Raw genomic sequence first — 16,124 nt, 5'->3', positions numbered from 1 at the left:
AAAATAATGAAACCTGAATGCTGTGACTTCCTTCGCCACGGCTTTTGTCCTCATATGTGTCGTTTTAATCATGATTATTCTGTCATGTTGCTATGTAGATGTGTTGATTGTAGCATAGATCCTCAAGGTTCCAAAGACACCAAATAGGTCAGACTGTTCATTCAACATGAAATGTTGAAACATCCAAATCATTCATAAACATGCAGAAAATAATCCTTGCTTTGAATCCAAAATAAAGCCTGATGATGAACTCTTGTGGCTGAGGTGCTGCTCTCTGTGTAAACAACATACAGATTTAATAAAGACCTGGAACATACTGACCAATGAGATTGATTTAACAGGCTTGAAGCTGCATAAGCTGGAACAAAAGGGGAAGAGCTCATGCAGAGGGGTTAAGGAGCTTTTAGGATGGATTGTATCACATGTATGTTCTGTTCTTGTATAATGGCCCAATATTTTTATTCTGACACTAATGAGATATAGAACTTAAAGCAATCTTGGCTGGGTGCCCGGCAAAAGTTTGCTTTAGGCATGACTCAGTTTTGTGTCCTTAGAGTGAGAGGATGATGAGATTATTGAAGCAGGTGGACAGTGAGAACATTGAACCTAAGAACAAGAGAGCTCGCTGATATATCTTCTGCAGAGTCCCTTCAACTGATTTAAGCAATTCTTCAGTCTTAAATGCTTTAATCAAGATCAAAAGGTTGTAACTTATTAACAAACGTCATTCTAATAAATTCAGTGTGTACATAAAGTAAACTGTCCTAGGAGTTGACATAATCGAGCCATCAATACATCCTCGTTCAACCTTCTTATGTTGTATTTACAGATTTGTCTCCTCATTAACAGACCTGTTTCTTGCTATACACATGTGCACAAGTATAAAGAGTTTAAACTGACACGTTTGGTAACGACAGGCCTTAAATCATAAAGATCATCAGTTTTGTAGTCGCTGTCAGGTGGCTCATTTGGTTTGAATCTTACACTGCTGGTGTTGAAGTTGTGGGTTCAGTCTACATTTGTTTTCCACAGTCTCACAGTTAGAGGGATTTTTTTTTACCTTCTACTCCTGCTTCACTCTTTCTTTTATCCTTTTTCACAGCCATCAGGCAAATTGTTGTGTTCAGTGTGCTATCAGCCTGAACATTTAGAAAGCTGTTCATGCAGGAAGGGCAACAATTTCATTGTTTTTCTGTTTCTGTTTCCACTGTGAATTGTATGCTAAAGCTGGCATGCCTTCCTTGAATGTACAGCGATATACACACTGGATGACTCTGGTTTATGAGGCTCTTCTTGGCTTGGATCCTTCTTATTTTTGCACTTTTCTTCGGAGAACTGGAAGCCGTTATATCCTACAATCAAAATCGAATGGCATTTTGTATCTCTCTGCTCCTCGTGTTCGAACTGAAACTGAACAAAGCTTTCAGTCTCTCTGCCCCTCTGCTTGGAATGTCCTCCAATCTGAACTGAAATTGTGAGAATTTGTTTCATTGGAAACCTTCCGCTCTATCTTAAGAAATCGACAACGGAAATCCTTTGAACAGCGCCTGTGTTCCTAAATTGTTACTGTGAAAATAACTTCAGTATTTTATGCATTTACTTGCTTGTATTTATTATTGTAATGTTTGTTGTTATTGTTATCTGTCTGTTTTTGTTTACTTTGATGTTTGGTGCTGCCTCTCTTGGCCAGGTCACCCTTGTGAAAGAGGTCTCTATCTTAATGAGTCTTTTATCTGATTAAATAAAGGTAAAATAAAAAGAAAAAATAAATTTGTGTAAAATTTAGATTTTTTATAAATTGCTTTGTATTATCATCATAATGAAAGATGCGGAAAATGTATCATGCATGAGGGTGAGGAATCAAAGATAAGTTAAGATAATGAAGGATATTACCAGATGTCGCTCAGAAAAAATAACAGTAACAAGACAGAAGAAAGATTACTGAAAATAAAAATAAGTAAGCTACAGTATGACTGGATGAGAAAAGTGACTTACGCTGGTAATGATACAGAAATAGTGAAGTAATGTTGTATAAGATAATGAAATACTGCACATGCAATTAAAACCAGCATGCCCACTTTTTTTTTTTTTTTTTTTTAACCATCACCAGCAAAATATCAGAAACTTCACTCACTTTAATTCAGGGGTGTCAAACATGCGGCCCGTGGGCCAAAAGCGGCCCATCAGAGGGTCCAATCCGGCCCACTGGACGACTTTATAAAGTGTAAAAATTACAGAGAAGACATTAACTGTAATTTGTAAATTTGTAAAAGTATAAATTTAAAATAATTCCGACAAGTTGTTTTGATCATAAGGTACTATATTGCTCATTGTTCTTTTGTCATTTTGTGTCTCATTTTTGTAATATGTTGTCTTGTTTTTGTCTGACTTTTGACTTTTGTCTCTTGTTTTCGCCGTTTTCTCATTTTTGTCATTTTGGGTTTCCGTTTTGTTTCGCTTGTGTTTTTTGTCTCATTTTTGTCATTTTGTTCCGCTTTATTCATTGTGTTTTGTGCATCATTTTGTTTCTTTTGTCTTGCTTGTGTTGTCTATGTTTTTGTTGCTTTGTGTCCCGTTTTTGTCATTTTGTGTCTCATTTTTGTAATATTTTGTCTTGTTTTTTGTCTTTTTTGTCTGACTTTTGTCGTTTCGATCAAAAAGTAAAATACTGTATTATTCACTTCCAGATACCTGTCACTAATGTTTTGTGCCTTTGCAGACACACTGTGATCTGTAAGTTGTAATGTGTAAATGATAAACTGAGGCATAATGTTGTTCAAATTGAGTTTATTTTTCTTAGGAAATTTCAGTTTGTTCATAATGTTTTGCAAAAAGACAGTTCATTAAATGTGAATATTTTCAGAATGTACTTTTTTGCACTAAGACAAAGCGAAACATTTGGAGTTGGGGTTATTTATAGGTTATTATGCTGTGATTGTACTGTTCTGGCCCACTTGAGATCAAACTGGGCTGAATGTGGCCCCTGAACTAAGATGAGTTTGACACCCTGCTTTAACTCAAAGACCAGAAAGGACACAAACTTTCTTGATGATAGCTGCTGTAAAACAAAACCAAAAAACAAAGCTCACCCTCTCTGGTTATTCATATTCTTAATAACAGGAATAATTGTGAATAAAACTAAAGCAAATGCTTTATAAGTGTTGCATCTGTTGTTTCTGATGACAAAAAAGTGAAGAAAAAACAACTCAAGTTCCACAAGGCCATGGTGTAGTTTACACATTAGTTAATGTTTTAGAATTTCAATTCTTATTCAGATTTTAATATCAATGTTAACGCATCTAAACTCCACTGATTAAAATCTTTAATGCCGATTTGTTGTGTATTCATGAGTGTTTAAGGCAGCAAGCCCCCTAAACAAGATATCGCATAAGCAACCCAAAAATACTGCGTGTATTTTTTTCTCTCAGTATTTTAAAACGTGTATTTATGAAACTATCATAAAAATAACTGCATAGTTTGTTTGTTCAAGCAGCTTATTATGATCCACAGTTAGGTAAGTCACTCTGAGCGATAAGGTCAGTTGTTGTTGAAAACAGTCGAAAGCAAGGAGAAAACATGTTTTTAAATAATTTTTAACATTTAATGATAGTGTTGAGGTGTTTTACAGTGGAAAAAAAGTCATTTGTAAGTTGATATTTGTGCCCAAAAAACAAAATTTGAAAGTTTTCTGTGCACAAAATCTAAACAAAATAATTCAAACTAATACAAACATTAAAAAAAAAAACACACACAACACTTTCACAGCTTCAGTTTGAAGATTTCTGAATTATAGTACATTTTTTCTTGACACTATTGAGCATATTCATGCATTTTTTTTCTTGCTGTTTTGTTAAATTTGTGGTGTGATAATGTGTTTTTTTAATGTAGGTAATATATCATGTATTATTGATGAGTGTTATTTTTCACACTACATCACTTATGACTTGTTATTTGTGTCCGTTTTAGTTTTACTCATGTGGTGCCATGAAGACATGAAGCTTCAGCTGTTGCCTCATTAAATCTCTGCTGCTGCTGACACGTTCTGTAGAGCAGGGCACAGTTTTAGTCCATGTTTCTGTTATGCAAACCTCTTATGATCTCCATGACTTCACTGAGCTGCAGAGTGAGAGATAATTACTTGTAATCCCACATTTTCTCACCATCTGGCCTAAACTAAAAACAGTTTGTCATTTGATCATGATTTTTAAAAGCTGACTGCGCCAACTGCTGTCAGTTTATCAATAACATTTTTTGAAGTGAATGCTGAAATATTATTTTTTTTAGTCAGATATCCTTTAGAAATAAAATTCTTTAGCTTTTTAAAGGAAACAGTGCAATAATAATAATAATAATAATAATAAAAACAGAAGGTAGACGCTTAATGTTGAATCTCAATATTTTAAATGTATTGAAGTTCATTTAGAAAAGTATGACCCATTAAAGATCAACCAATTATCTGTGACTTAAGAGGTTTACTTCCCCCTGAATACTCTCAGCCCTCGTGGTGATCTGAACACCGTCTCATCAATCAGTAATCAGTGGGAGGAGGTGACAGTAATCCTGTGAAGTCCATAAAAGAGGAACGATGGGACGATGAGCAGACAGAAAAGAGAGACTGCGAGAAGAAAGACTCGTCTTTGTCTTGCAGCTGCTTTTTTGGCTTTTTCTCTTTGCAGAGGTTCCGTCCTCCAACAAAACAAGTAAGTGCGTTTCTTTTTCTTTTTTTATAAGAGTTCCTTTAGAGATGCATTTTCCAGAGAGAAGAGTTTGTTTGCTCTGTCTTTTACATATTTGTAACGTAGAAATATTAAGTATCTTTTGGGATCCTGCACCTTTTTTTTTTTGCAAAGATTAAACCTCTAATATACTATAAAAGCTGCATAATGGTACCATTTTTATAATGAATTGTTTTATAATTATATTATTACATTTCAACTGTATAAATTAGTCTCTGAATGATGATACTCTGAGTGTAGACTAATGAATCTTCTGAAATCCATATATGTATTTAAATATTAGATCCATATTGCTATTGTTTTATTTTATTCCACTTCACAACACGAAACCTAAACTACTACTGCTGTATAGTGTTGAGTTTAAAACATTCCCTATACTTCAAGGTTTTATGTATAAAAAATTAAGTTTGATATTGTGTAGTCAAGACATCAAGATGTTTGCATTTTTTTTGTCATTTTTCAAAAAAAATGCACCTTTTAATAAAAATTTTGACTAAAATGAGCTTTAACTGTATCCAAACCATGTCCACTACTGAAGCTTGAATGAATATTATGTATTTAAATATTAAACACGTATTGTTGTTATTCAGATGTTCCTTACATTTTATCTCATGATATGAAAATGAAATTGCTCTCAGCTTTCTTTATTTTCATCATCAAAAGTGTTCCTTTTGTAATTATTAATACTGAATTATCTTTTCTGCAGAAATGTTTTACCAAAATATGTTTTAACTGTATTTAAAACTTTAAATCAAGTCTCTAAACCATGATATTCTTAGTACAACTTTTAGTCTGCATCTAAAATGCAGAATATGTGTAGAAATATTAAATGAATATTGATATTCAGATTATTTTCCATTTATTTTTGCATCAGGCAAGTACTTAGTTAAAACTTTTACCTTTTTTTTTTTTTTTTTACAAAACATTTCATATTTTTTAGTTTGAGCTTTATGTATGGCAAAAGAAGGCTAATATTCTATACTTTATATTAAGTCTGAAGATTTGCCAAATGTTCTCTCTCAGTTTCTTTGGATTTCATTCTTTTCCTAAAATTAAGTGTACTTTCTTTTTCTTCAGATTTTGTTACTTTTCTTTGTTTTCGTCCATATAAATTTATTTTTTGTTCTGTTTGAGTTTTTTCCAATTAAACATGTACCCATGAAAAAATATCTTTTACATAATCTTTCATCATTTTACATTCTACAAGTTAAATAATCGACTTGAAGTGTTTTGTCAGTGACGCAGGAAGACCATCGTCACAGATGAATATCTTACTTGTTAATTTTGCAAATTGGCTTCAGGTGGCTAAATTTGTTCAATACCATCTTTGAAAAAATAGATTATAATCCCTGACATAATCTGGTTTTGTCCCAGATCGATGAGATCCTGTTTGGTTGCAAACAAGTTTGATCCTCAGCTGTTGAAGACACTAATACCTCGACCCACAAATATGTTGAGATGCTCTGACAGCCGACCTCTGGCTTCATAAGTCTGACACTAATAGGATTAAAACTAGAATATGGAGGCAGTTTATGACACGTAAGCAGATAAGAGGACCACTGAGGTTGCAGGTTATTAATACAGAGGATTAGGAGGAGCAGCAGTCGTCTCTTTCTGGGTTAATGGCGGCTAGAAAAAGTTGATTTCTTTGTTTTAAAGCCTCCAAGATGAACGCAGCAGCAGAAGGCAACAAGGCCGCTCCTCCTAAGTTCAAGCAGAAGGAGACCAGGCAGTTCAAGAGCAAGGCTCCTAAAGCCGGACAGAAGGGGTGAGAAGAGTCATTTTATCATTTATATCTACTGTTTTATTCACTTTAAAAGCAGAATATCTAACTTTTCTATGTATTTATGTTTCAAATAGCTTCGACAACGACGTCCCAGGGATGGAGGGGCTAGGAGGTGAGGCTGGACTTCACATTTAGTCTGGATTTACTCCATGTTTGAATGTGTCTGCTCATGATTTGGTGTTTCTTCCCTGCAGATTCTGCAGTCGTCTGCCCCTGGGAGGCGTTCGGTGACATGGAGCTCAGCGACCTGGCTCAGTTTGGCATCGTTTAGAGCCCACAGAGCTGGACTCCTACCCCGGGCCTGGACAGATGTTGCCTGACAGGGTTTATGTGCTGAAGACGAAGAGCGTTCAGGGATTCTATCCAGTGCTGCAGCAGCGTTCACTGTGGTGCACATCTCTGCAGTCCCAGGGTTTATCTATATCTGCCATAATCAAACCCAGTAGAGAGATTCTAGTCTATTCTTCTATATTTTATTCTATTTTATTATATTTTATTCTGTTCTGTACTGCATTAATACACTTTAAACAAGAACTACCTCTTACTTTAATTTCTTGCACCTATTATCCATCTTTTTCTTTGTCTGTAGTTCTATAAATCTGTAATTTACACGGAAACGTAACAAAGTCACGAAATATCCTGCAGGTGTTAAATATATAAAGTTATTTTCATCATACCACCTGGTTTCTTCTGTTTTCTTTCCCCATTATTTCGTAAGTTACAGGATATGTATCTCTTGACTTTTTATTATCAAACAATAAAGCAGCCAATGTGATTTTAATGGTATTGATTGTTTATTGGTTTTTACAAATAGATTTTTCAGTACTTCCACATTTGTGGATTCTAAAGAGACAAGAAATTACATACAGAAATGACAAAAATTTAACTTTTATGAGCTTTAAAGTGTAAAATGTTGCGCTTACATATGACAACTAGATTAGCTCCACGTGGGCCAACTCCAATGTTAAAATGCTGTTTACACATGAAGGCATCCACTATAATAATCCCATAATTTGATACTCTGTGAGGTGGTTCCATTAGGTAATGAGCACCTTTACTTAAGTTCATTTTGCTAATGATACTGATGTGATAACGTTTACTGATAATACATTGGTATTGATCATTTTAAACTGCTGCAATACTTTTACCTCCATTGATGACAAACTGGATAAAAACAGCAAACCCCAGATAATCCCAGATCCCAGAGAGGGATTTCAGGAAGATCTGGCAACTGAATTTATTGTATTGTATTGTATCTATATGTATGTATGTTTGTTCAGAATGTAGCACTGCTAACTGTTGGATAATTGAGGCTTTGTTGAAGCTTTGACACTTTTTTCAAAACATGGTTCATTACGCCAGGCTTCAGTGACACACAGCGCTCGAGTAGGACATCTAGTGGTCAATAGAATGAAGTGCAAACGAGATTGCTTCATGGATAATTTTGGATTTGATTTGCCAAAAATTCAAAATGAAATCATCTGACAACAATTTAACTTAAATTGATGGGTATTTTATCTGATGTTTACACTTAAGGGGGAAGTGGAGACATTCAGTGCTGTGGATTTGATCACTTATGAGAACTCCTCGTCGCTCCTCATCTGGCAGACGTCTTGGAGCTCTCTGTTCCCTCTGTTCTTGAACAAACTTGCTGTACTCCTCCTCAGCCCTCAGCTTTTCCTCATTGCGCTGCTGTAGGTATGCAGGTACTTTACCATAATCCTGCCGGTAGGAACAGAGAAGCCTATATTTAACATGGACCTGTTTAAATTTGAAATCAGGCCCCAAAATGGATCTTTAAATTCATAAATTATAAGATAGGAATGCATTTTTGATTTTTGTACTGGCTTCAAGGATCTACTATAGTGATATTTAACATTTTCACAACATATCTAACTGTTGTAACAGACTTAAAAGAAAACATTTGAGCAGTACTGTTGGAAAATACCTTTTTCTTTATGTACTTTGGGACAAGTCCTGAGTTTTCAAGAGGCTGCTTGTGTCCCGTGTTGGTGTCCACCCACATAGGTTGTTGCTTCTTTGGCACCGCAGTAGCTGTCTTTATAAAGTCCCTCTTGGTGTGAATGAGTGGGTTGTCAGTCCTTGAAGGAACTGGTGGTTTCTTCTCAGTGCAGGTGTAGGTTTTATGAGCATCTTTGGAGCACTCTGTCACTGAAAGAAATCAAAAACATAAGAAGGCAACAAACTTTTAATCATCTCATGAACCCAGACACTGATAAAATAACCAAATAGATGAACTCACCTTCAAGAGGTTTGGACTCTTTTGAAGGCTTCTTGAGGTATTTATCTGGAGATGGCAGTTCTACTTTTGCTGGTCCCATCGTTCTCATTGCATCCTTGGTTAACTTGCTCTCCTGAACAACAGTTGGTCTGAACTTGGACACATACCTTTAAAAAGAGCACACAATCACTTCATCTGAGGTTTATGAATAAAATAAAATCGAAAGAAGATAAAGTTGCTACATTCGCTTATTTCTATAAGGACATTATATATATGTCCTTGACCGAAAACAAGTGCTGGTTGAGTGGGCGACCCATAAACAGGGGCTGTAGTCTTGGACGCAACAATCATGGGTTTGGTCATTCCCCCACTCTTCTACCCACATGGCCACATTTCTCTCTCTCTACACTGTAAAAAGAATGTTTGATGAAATTGAATCTTTTCCAGTAATGTTCCTGTGACATTCATACAGTGTTTAAATATCAGCATTCAGTGGCTGTTTTCAGAACACAGATTATGTTTTATGATAACTAATGAAGAATGTTCTTAAACCACCATTTAAAAAAATGTTTCCCACGTCATCAAGGCCTCAGATGACAGAATGTTTTTGTTGTTATTGTTGTTGTTTTTACACAGAACGTCTTAGAACAACCCTGTAAAGTAATATATTGAAGGTTGAACATTTTGCTTTTTTTGTAGAGGACACACATTGTTTGCATTCATTTTAAGACCTTCCTGTAATTAAATATATTAACAATGGTGGAACATGTTCTGAGGATGTTTTAAAGTTGTTGTTGATAGACTATAGAATCTGTAAAATGACAATAAAGGAGGAATGTTCTTAGTGCAACATTCACTTTAAGTCAAAAATGTCTGACAATGTTATCACCAAACATTTTCACAATGTTTTCAGGTATCCTAGGAAGAACAAACTGGGAACCAAAAGAAAAACTTCCCACAGAAAACATTAGTAAAACTTTGCAGAACTTCCTCAGACCATTTATGGGACAAAAAATAGTAATGGTTCTAGTTGAGTACGGAACATACAAACACAATGATTAGCAGGCAAATGAAAAAGTGCACTGGCAAGAGATAACTGAAGAGAGTAGTGAGTGATTACAGATTTACACAGAATACACATGACAGCTTGAGGCACAATTTAACACAGGTTATCATGATTGCTGCACCTTGATTGGAGGACTGGACTGGGCTGTGGTCCAATCAGACCCGAAGGTGGTCGGGGAGTGGGAGGAGAACTGGAGCTCCAATCAGCTGAGAGCACAGGGAGGACGTGGAACCAATCCTGGTCAAGATAACAAGCCAGTTACATACATGAAACGTGGTCAGGAAGGGTCACAATGAGGGAAGGTATAAGACCACCAGGGGGCGTAACACTGTCTTGCTCAACCTGCACTGCAACTCCTGCTCGCTGTGTTAAAGTCCTGCTTCAAACTGGCCTTTTCTAGGAACCGGTATCATTTCTTGATGTCAGCTACTCCATTAGCTTTATATTTATGACTTTAACCTTCAAATTAGTTCTTCAAAGACAAGAAACCACTGTTATGCTTGTTCCTTTCGTTGCTAGTAAGTTGTTAAAATAACTTCCTTAAACACACTCCTACCATGGACCAATCTCTACCACAGAGGTGTTTAGGTTGTCATCCATCAGATAACACCTTTAAGGAGGAATCTGATCATCCTGCAGCAGGACAGTAAACCCAGACATCCAGCCAGAGACATAAACAATAGTCTTCAACAACAACAAGAACAAAGAGTCCTGCAGCAGATGGTTCCAACCAAACACAGTCCTGATCTCATGGAATCAGTCTGGATTACACAAAGAGACAGAAGAACTGGTTGTTTTGTGCAACATTCCTGCTAAGTAATGTTTACCGAGGAGAGCTGGAGCTGTTTTCTTTTTTTCTACCGGACATCAAAGCCAGTTGATTAAATTGATCCAACCTGTTTTACAATTAAGTAGACACCTGAGTGATCTCTGTTTTGGCCCTCCGTTGGAAGAGTTTTGCCAAATTCTCAGATGTGCTCGCTGACTAAAGATCAAGTGATTAACTGGTTAATAAGATTAGCTGAAGCTATTAGTAACCTGTTGTGCTCTGCAGAGAGAGGGAGGCTGGACATCAGTGCAAAGCTCTTTAGTGTGATTGAACAGTGAGAGCAGATGCCTTCGTGACTTGAGGACAGGCGCCAGAAACCTTCATTCAAAACATCGCAGCAGGAATTCTTTGATCGGACGCAATGGGGCAAGAAGAAAGCCACAACGAGGAAATGGATCTGGCCCAGATTCAGGAGCTGTGCATCATTTTTATGAAGGAGTGTCCGAGCGGTGCGCTGCACTTACACGAGATGAAGAGGATCTTCGGGGTCCCGAGCAGCTCTGAGGAGGAGTCGCTCTACATCGAGACCGTATTCCGCTCCTTCGACACCAATAAGGTAGAAAGAATTTCCATTGGGACCAACAATGTCTTGTATCTTATCTCTTAAAATTCACAGCAGCTTCTTGCAATAAAGTTTGATTTAAAGAGTTCTTGTGAGTGTAACTCTGGTTTATTTACTGGCAGGATAACACTCTGGATTTCCTCGAATATGTGGCTGCACTTCACTTGATTTTGCGCGGGAATCTCGAAGATCGACTCAAGTGGTCCTTCAAGATGTACGACAAGGACGGAAACGGCAGGTTGGACCGACAGGAGGTGAAACGTATCATAAGGGTGAGAGAAACCTCTTTAGATAGCAACTATTCATGGAAAAACATTACTTTCGTGCCTTGTTTTTGCAGTTTGTGCAGGAAAACCTTTAAAAATGAGCACCAAAGTGCAGTAGGATAAAGTCAGCTAATATCAAACTGTCAAAAAATTACCTGGTTTCATAACACAAATCCTCTCAGGACAGATTACTATAGTGCCCTAATGACTGGGATTAGGGCCAGGGTTCATGTACTGGAGCTTCACAGGGTCTTAGATGAGTGCGGGGTCTCTAGTCAGGCTATTCCTGAAGTGAACATCTCCACTGTAAGCCACTTCTAAATTCGGACACGTAAAATTAGCTCGCTATCAACATGGGCTGATTTGCTTGACAGGAATTAGTTAATATTATAAAAACATTTAATCCCCTCATTGTTTCAGGCAGCATTATATTATTAGTACTTTGGCACATATTAGAGCCAATCAAAAATACTACATTTTCTTCTTTTAATTTCTTTCTTCAACGAGAAATTAGTTGACATGTCAACTCTCAGATATGTCTATGAATGAAGACACCCTTTTTTTCAGCCCGTCTGAAAAAAAGCAGCCTTCTTTTCAGACATGTGATTTCCAACATTACTGGGTTTATAAATCTGTTAAAGTGACAAAATAGTGTCATTTGGACAGCTTTTTCAGACACCACAGTGCCACATACACAAGATATCGGACATGACTTTAAGGTTTACATAATACATAATTATGTGCTAATAAATCAGAAAACTAAATCTGAAGCCTAGTTAGTGCTGAAATGTATAAACAGTGTTCCCCAAACAGTTAGATGCCGTCAGATTAACAGACAGGAGTGCGTGTCTGAATCACTGTCAGTGGTGCACAACTGAATGTTTTAGTAAACAAACTTCAATTGATAGTTGATGGTTTTGATCACAGACAAATTTCATGTATCTCATGCAGATTATTTACAAAATCAAGCTTCAGAAGACCGACATCAGTTTGACCCCAAGCGAAATCTGCGACCGAATCTTTGAGCTAGTCGACCAGAATCATGACGGTGAGTAAGAAGTGTGTTTGGTAAAGCCAGACAACAATGTGATTGTGTTTGCATGAGAATGTACCAGGATCTGTGGTAAAAAAACACAATTGTGCCATTTTCCAAAGATTGTAAAGTGTGGCTGCAGTATTTGTTTATTTCCATTTCATCAAAAACATCAGGGTGACTGACTCATTATTTTAAGATGGTTATTTACTGTAATTTAATGTTTTTATTAAACATAAATAAATAGTTTTGCAGATTTGGAGACACAGAATGTAGTGTACTGTTACTGTATTTTGAAATTCTCCAAGCTTCTCTGATCAATAGAGTCCAAAGTTTCAATGTTTCAGAATCAGAATCAGAAAAAACTTTATTGCCAAGTGAGCTCAAGGAATTTGTCCTGGTAACTGAAGCTTATAGCACTCACAAAAAGTTAGTTAGACACTAAGATAGCAACAGAGTTAGGAAGTCATAGGTATGAAATGTAAATCTAAAGTCATAATAAATAGAACAATCTAAATCTAGAGTTGTGATAAATATAAAAAATCGAAATCCAACCTCTAGTAAATATAAATAATCTTAAAATGCTTAAAAAGAAAAAAAAAACAGTGAAAATATTGAAATTTTTGTTAAAAGAACTGAAAAAAGATTTACAGAGAGAGCTGAAAACGACTTAAAGTCTAGACAACTTTAGTAAAAGTGAAAGTTTAAACCAGAATTATGAGAATCTTTAAAAGTGGCACATTAATTAAAGTAAAACACAGTGTTATGTTTTAACAACAGCTGGATTTGGGGCATTAAATCTAAGCTCCAATAGCAGCTGAGTCCAGCAGGGGGCAGTATAAGAACTAAAATGCCTGAAACACCTATCAGGCCTGAACTCGGTAAATATGTCTGGTGTGTTTTGGGCTCTGACCACTGAGAGACGTACAGACAGTTTATATAACTTTAAATTCAGCTTTGTGTTTACCTGTAAACCAGTGCAGAGATCTACAAGTGTGTATGTTTTCTCATCAGAATTCATTTCTTCACCCTGCAAGAAATAAAAGCATGAATGACCTTTTCTCAGTTTTGCCTGGACATCAAGCTTCCCCACCTTTTATTTAACATTGTCAGAATGGTGACTTAGCTACAGCTTTGATGAGGAAGTTTCTGAACATAGATATTTAACCATCTACATTTTTACAGCCTCTACACACTCTGCTCATCAACTCTAGAAAGATATTTCGCCGTGCTGAATGTATCATCCAACAACTTGCTCCTCTGTGTACTATTCTTTTAGCCATCTAGTTTGTTTTATTTTCCACTAAGTCTCCCGTGTCATCTCCTCTCTGCTCTGTGTAAACACTGCCTGCATTTCAAAAAGAAAATCTCAGAATTTTTACCATTTGACTGCTGGTCACAGCTAAGTCGGTCATGAGGAGGCCAGAAGTTTAGTTTTTTACAGGATTTGGTGCAAGGGCTTTATTTTTTTGAAAGTTTTTGAATTAGATATGTAGAAAGGAGGGATTTTGATGAAATTTTACACTAAGATTTGGCTAATGTTTCAGAGAGAACCATAACTCATACATGGTACATTCAAAGACCACTAGGCAGTAACAGTTTCTGGCCAATCAGTAGGTGTAAATTTGTCATTTTTTGTGTTTGGAGGCTTTAAAAACATCCAAATTGTATCCTGACCAGCTTTATGATATCTGCAAATACTGTATTGTTACCCAAAGAATAAGTATAATTTTACATAGTGAAGAAACTTAGGACTTTACACTCGAACCTGAAGGGATGACTTCATGGCTAATTTGTAGAGGAGAAATGATAACAGCTCTTTTAATGCACATAAACATACATTAAGAGAATAAAACATAATTTTCTTGTTAGGGTGACTCAACCTTAAAGAAAATATGTCCACTTTATATAAAACAAGGCCAAATATCAGCTACATTTCAGGTAAAACAATGTTTTTATGATTATTTCAGATTTCACTGTTGGCTCTATTGACTAATTTTTCTTGTCCAATTTGATGTGTTTGTGCTACTGTGACTAAATTTTACATTTCTGCCAAAACCTTTATTTACCCAGGACAAATCACTTTGACTTCAGAGCATCTTTTTTTAGCCGCTTCATCAAAGCTGTTTTACTTGACTGCTCAAAAATCCAAATTATTGTGAGAAGTGCAGTTCTAAACTATTTATCTTTGCCACAGACTAGTTTAAAGTCATGAGGAGCTTGTATGTGAGATCCTGCATCTATATTTTCAGCAGCTTTTTTAAATGCTACTCATGATTTTATCGCACTTTTAGCTTCTTGCATGCATGTTGCTTTAGGTAAATCATCGACATTTTGACAACAGAAATATATGCAGATAAATAAAAAATGAAGATATACAAATTGATTTTATTCCACTTTTGCTGTTTTTCATCTCTCTTTTTTGCCAAGTTCTCATTGTTGCCTTTGCTTCCCTGCAGGTCAGATCACGTTGTCAGAGTTCATGGAGGGAGCTCAGAAGGACGAGTGGGTCATGAACATGCTGAAGCTGGATGTCAACGCTACCGGCTGGGTCATCCAGAACTGCGGGAAACTGCCCTGATCTCTTGCCGAGTGGGTTCACCACCCACACGGTTTTGTTTCCAGGCTGACAGAGATGCTGTCTTCTCACTTTGACTTTAAAAGGTTCACCTGTGTCTCCACGTTGAGCCTCCTGTGGTTTGAAGCGGGAGGATGCTGTGCACTTTTTTTCACGGCTGCAGTTGCTGCCGGGATTTTGACGGCTGGTCTGAGTCCTCGCTGTGCTGGAAGCCCCGTGGTCTGTGGAAACCCAGTATTTACAGAAAATTGTAAATGCAGTACAGTCAGTTGTTGTGTGTTTGGATTCTTGTATTTCTTGATGGCCATGTTAAATGTTGAAAAAAAAAATTCTCCCAAAAAATAGACAAAAACCGAAGCATTCCATATTTATGTGATATAATCAGTTATTTCAAATAAGCTCTTTATTTCTAATTTAAGTGTTTAAACATTTTGTCTTCGTACAATAAGTTATGACACTATTGGTAGTACAAATGCCTCTGCTGAGGGTAGTTATGCTAATCTACTAATAATATAACCCATTTCATTTTTCTGTCTGTGCTGTTATGGTGATTTAAAGCATCAGACTTTATATAACTAAGTTTAAATAGATTTTTTTTGGCTACTTTGGGGCTGCAGAACAAGCTAAAAACTATGGACTGTATACAAAAAATATACTAAGCTACTAAGATGTTAACTATTGCTTTGCAGACTACTGTTTTGAAACCTCAAATCTGGAATTTGAGGTTTCAAAACACTTGCCACTAACTTGCTAACGCTAAAACAAACCCAGCTTTATCATCTGTTTTCCTCAGAATAGGATGTTGAGAATATTTACTGAGGCAACAGATCAAGTGAGAAGTAGGCTCGTTTTCTCATAGTCTTCTATACAATCGGACTTACTGAGTCGCCCCCTGCTGGTTAATAGAAAGAATGCAGGTTTATTTGAATTGGCTTCACGTTTCAGATCCAAAAGCTTTGTCCATCTTTTATATACAGTCTGTGGCAAAAACTCAGAATAGTGTATTCTTTATTTATTAGTTTATCT

The 16,124-nt window shown here is 36.3% G+C and overlaps 3 protein-coding genes across 3 annotated transcripts; 2 read left to right on the top strand and 1 right to left on the bottom strand.

Moving 5' to 3' along the window:
* The first annotated feature begins 4,553 nt into the window (after positions 1-4,553).
* Positions 4,554-7,303, top strand: LOC111574501 (retinal cone rhodopsin-sensitive cGMP 3',5'-cyclic phosphodiesterase subunit gamma-like). The gene is made up of 4 exons (XM_023279132.3): positions 4,554-4,700; positions 6,396-6,504; positions 6,597-6,634; positions 6,717-7,303. Exons 2-4 carry the CDS (start codon positions 6,404-6,406, stop codon positions 6,791-6,793), a joined length of 216 nt encoding a protein of 71 aa, XP_023134900.1. The 5' UTR covers positions 4,554-4,700; positions 6,396-6,403; the 3' UTR covers positions 6,794-7,303.
* A 716-nt stretch (positions 7,304-8,019) lies between these two features.
* Positions 8,020-10,430, bottom strand: LOC111574518 (enkurin-like). Its single transcript, XM_023279158.2, has 4 exons — positions 10,387-10,430; positions 8,786-8,931; positions 8,471-8,694; positions 8,020-8,244 (listed from the first exon to the last, which is right to left on the bottom strand). Exons 1-4 carry the CDS (start codon positions 10,428-10,430, stop codon positions 8,020-8,022), a joined length of 639 nt encoding a protein of 212 aa, XP_023134926.2.
* A 465-nt stretch (positions 10,431-10,895) lies between these two features.
* On the top strand, positions 10,896-15,412 carry guca1g (guanylate cyclase activator 1g). Its single transcript, XM_023279183.3, has 4 exons — positions 10,896-11,215; positions 11,344-11,493; positions 12,439-12,535; positions 14,980-15,412. Exons 1-4 carry the CDS (start codon positions 11,021-11,023, stop codon positions 15,099-15,101), a joined length of 564 nt encoding a protein of 187 aa, XP_023134951.1. The 5' UTR covers positions 10,896-11,020; the 3' UTR covers positions 15,102-15,412.
* Positions 15,413-16,124: the final 712 nt, after the last annotated feature.

This window comes from Amphiprion ocellaris, chromosome 1 (assembly GCF_022539595.1).
Source record: "Amphiprion ocellaris isolate individual 3 ecotype Okinawa chromosome 1, ASM2253959v1, whole genome shotgun sequence".
NCBI lineage: Eukaryota > Metazoa > Chordata > Actinopteri > Pomacentridae > Amphiprion > Amphiprion ocellaris.
Note: the sequence above shows the minus strand (reverse complement) of the source record. Positions and strands in the feature narration are given on the sequence as shown.

Coding starts and splice junctions, on each gene's coding strand:
- LOC111574501 (XM_023279132.3), top strand. CDS start 6,404: ATGAACGCAGCAGCAGAAGGCAACAAGGCCGCTCCTCCTAAGTTCAAG. Junction 6,505..6,596: donor CCTAAAGCCGGACAGAAGGG/GTGAGAAGAGTC, acceptor TGTTTCAAATAG/CTTCGACAACGACGTCCCAG. Junction 6,635..6,716: donor AGGGATGGAGGGGCTAGGAG/GTGAGGCTGGAC, acceptor TCTTCCCTGCAG/ATTCTGCAGTCGTCTGCCCC.
- LOC111574518 (XM_023279158.2), bottom strand. CDS start 10,430: ATGGATGACAACCTAAACACCTCTGTGGTAGAGATTGGTCCATG. Junction 8,932..10,386: donor GTGGTAGAGATTGGTCCATG/GTAGGAGTGTGT, acceptor CTCTTTTTAAAG/GTATGTGTCCAAGTTCAGAC. Junction 8,245..8,470: donor CAAAGTACATAAAGAAAAAG/GTATTTTCCAAC, acceptor TCCTACCGGCAG/GATTATGGTAAAGTACCTGC.
- guca1g (XM_023279183.3), top strand. CDS start 11,021: ATGGGGCAAGAAGAAAGCCACAACGAGGAAATGGATCTGGCCCAGATT. Junction 11,494..12,438: donor AGGTGAAACGTATCATAAGG/GTGAGAGAAACC, acceptor TATCTCATGCAG/ATTATTTACAAAATCAAGCT. Junction 12,536..14,979: donor AGTCGACCAGAATCATGACG/GTGAGTAAGAAG, acceptor GCTTCCCTGCAG/GTCAGATCACGTTGTCAGAG.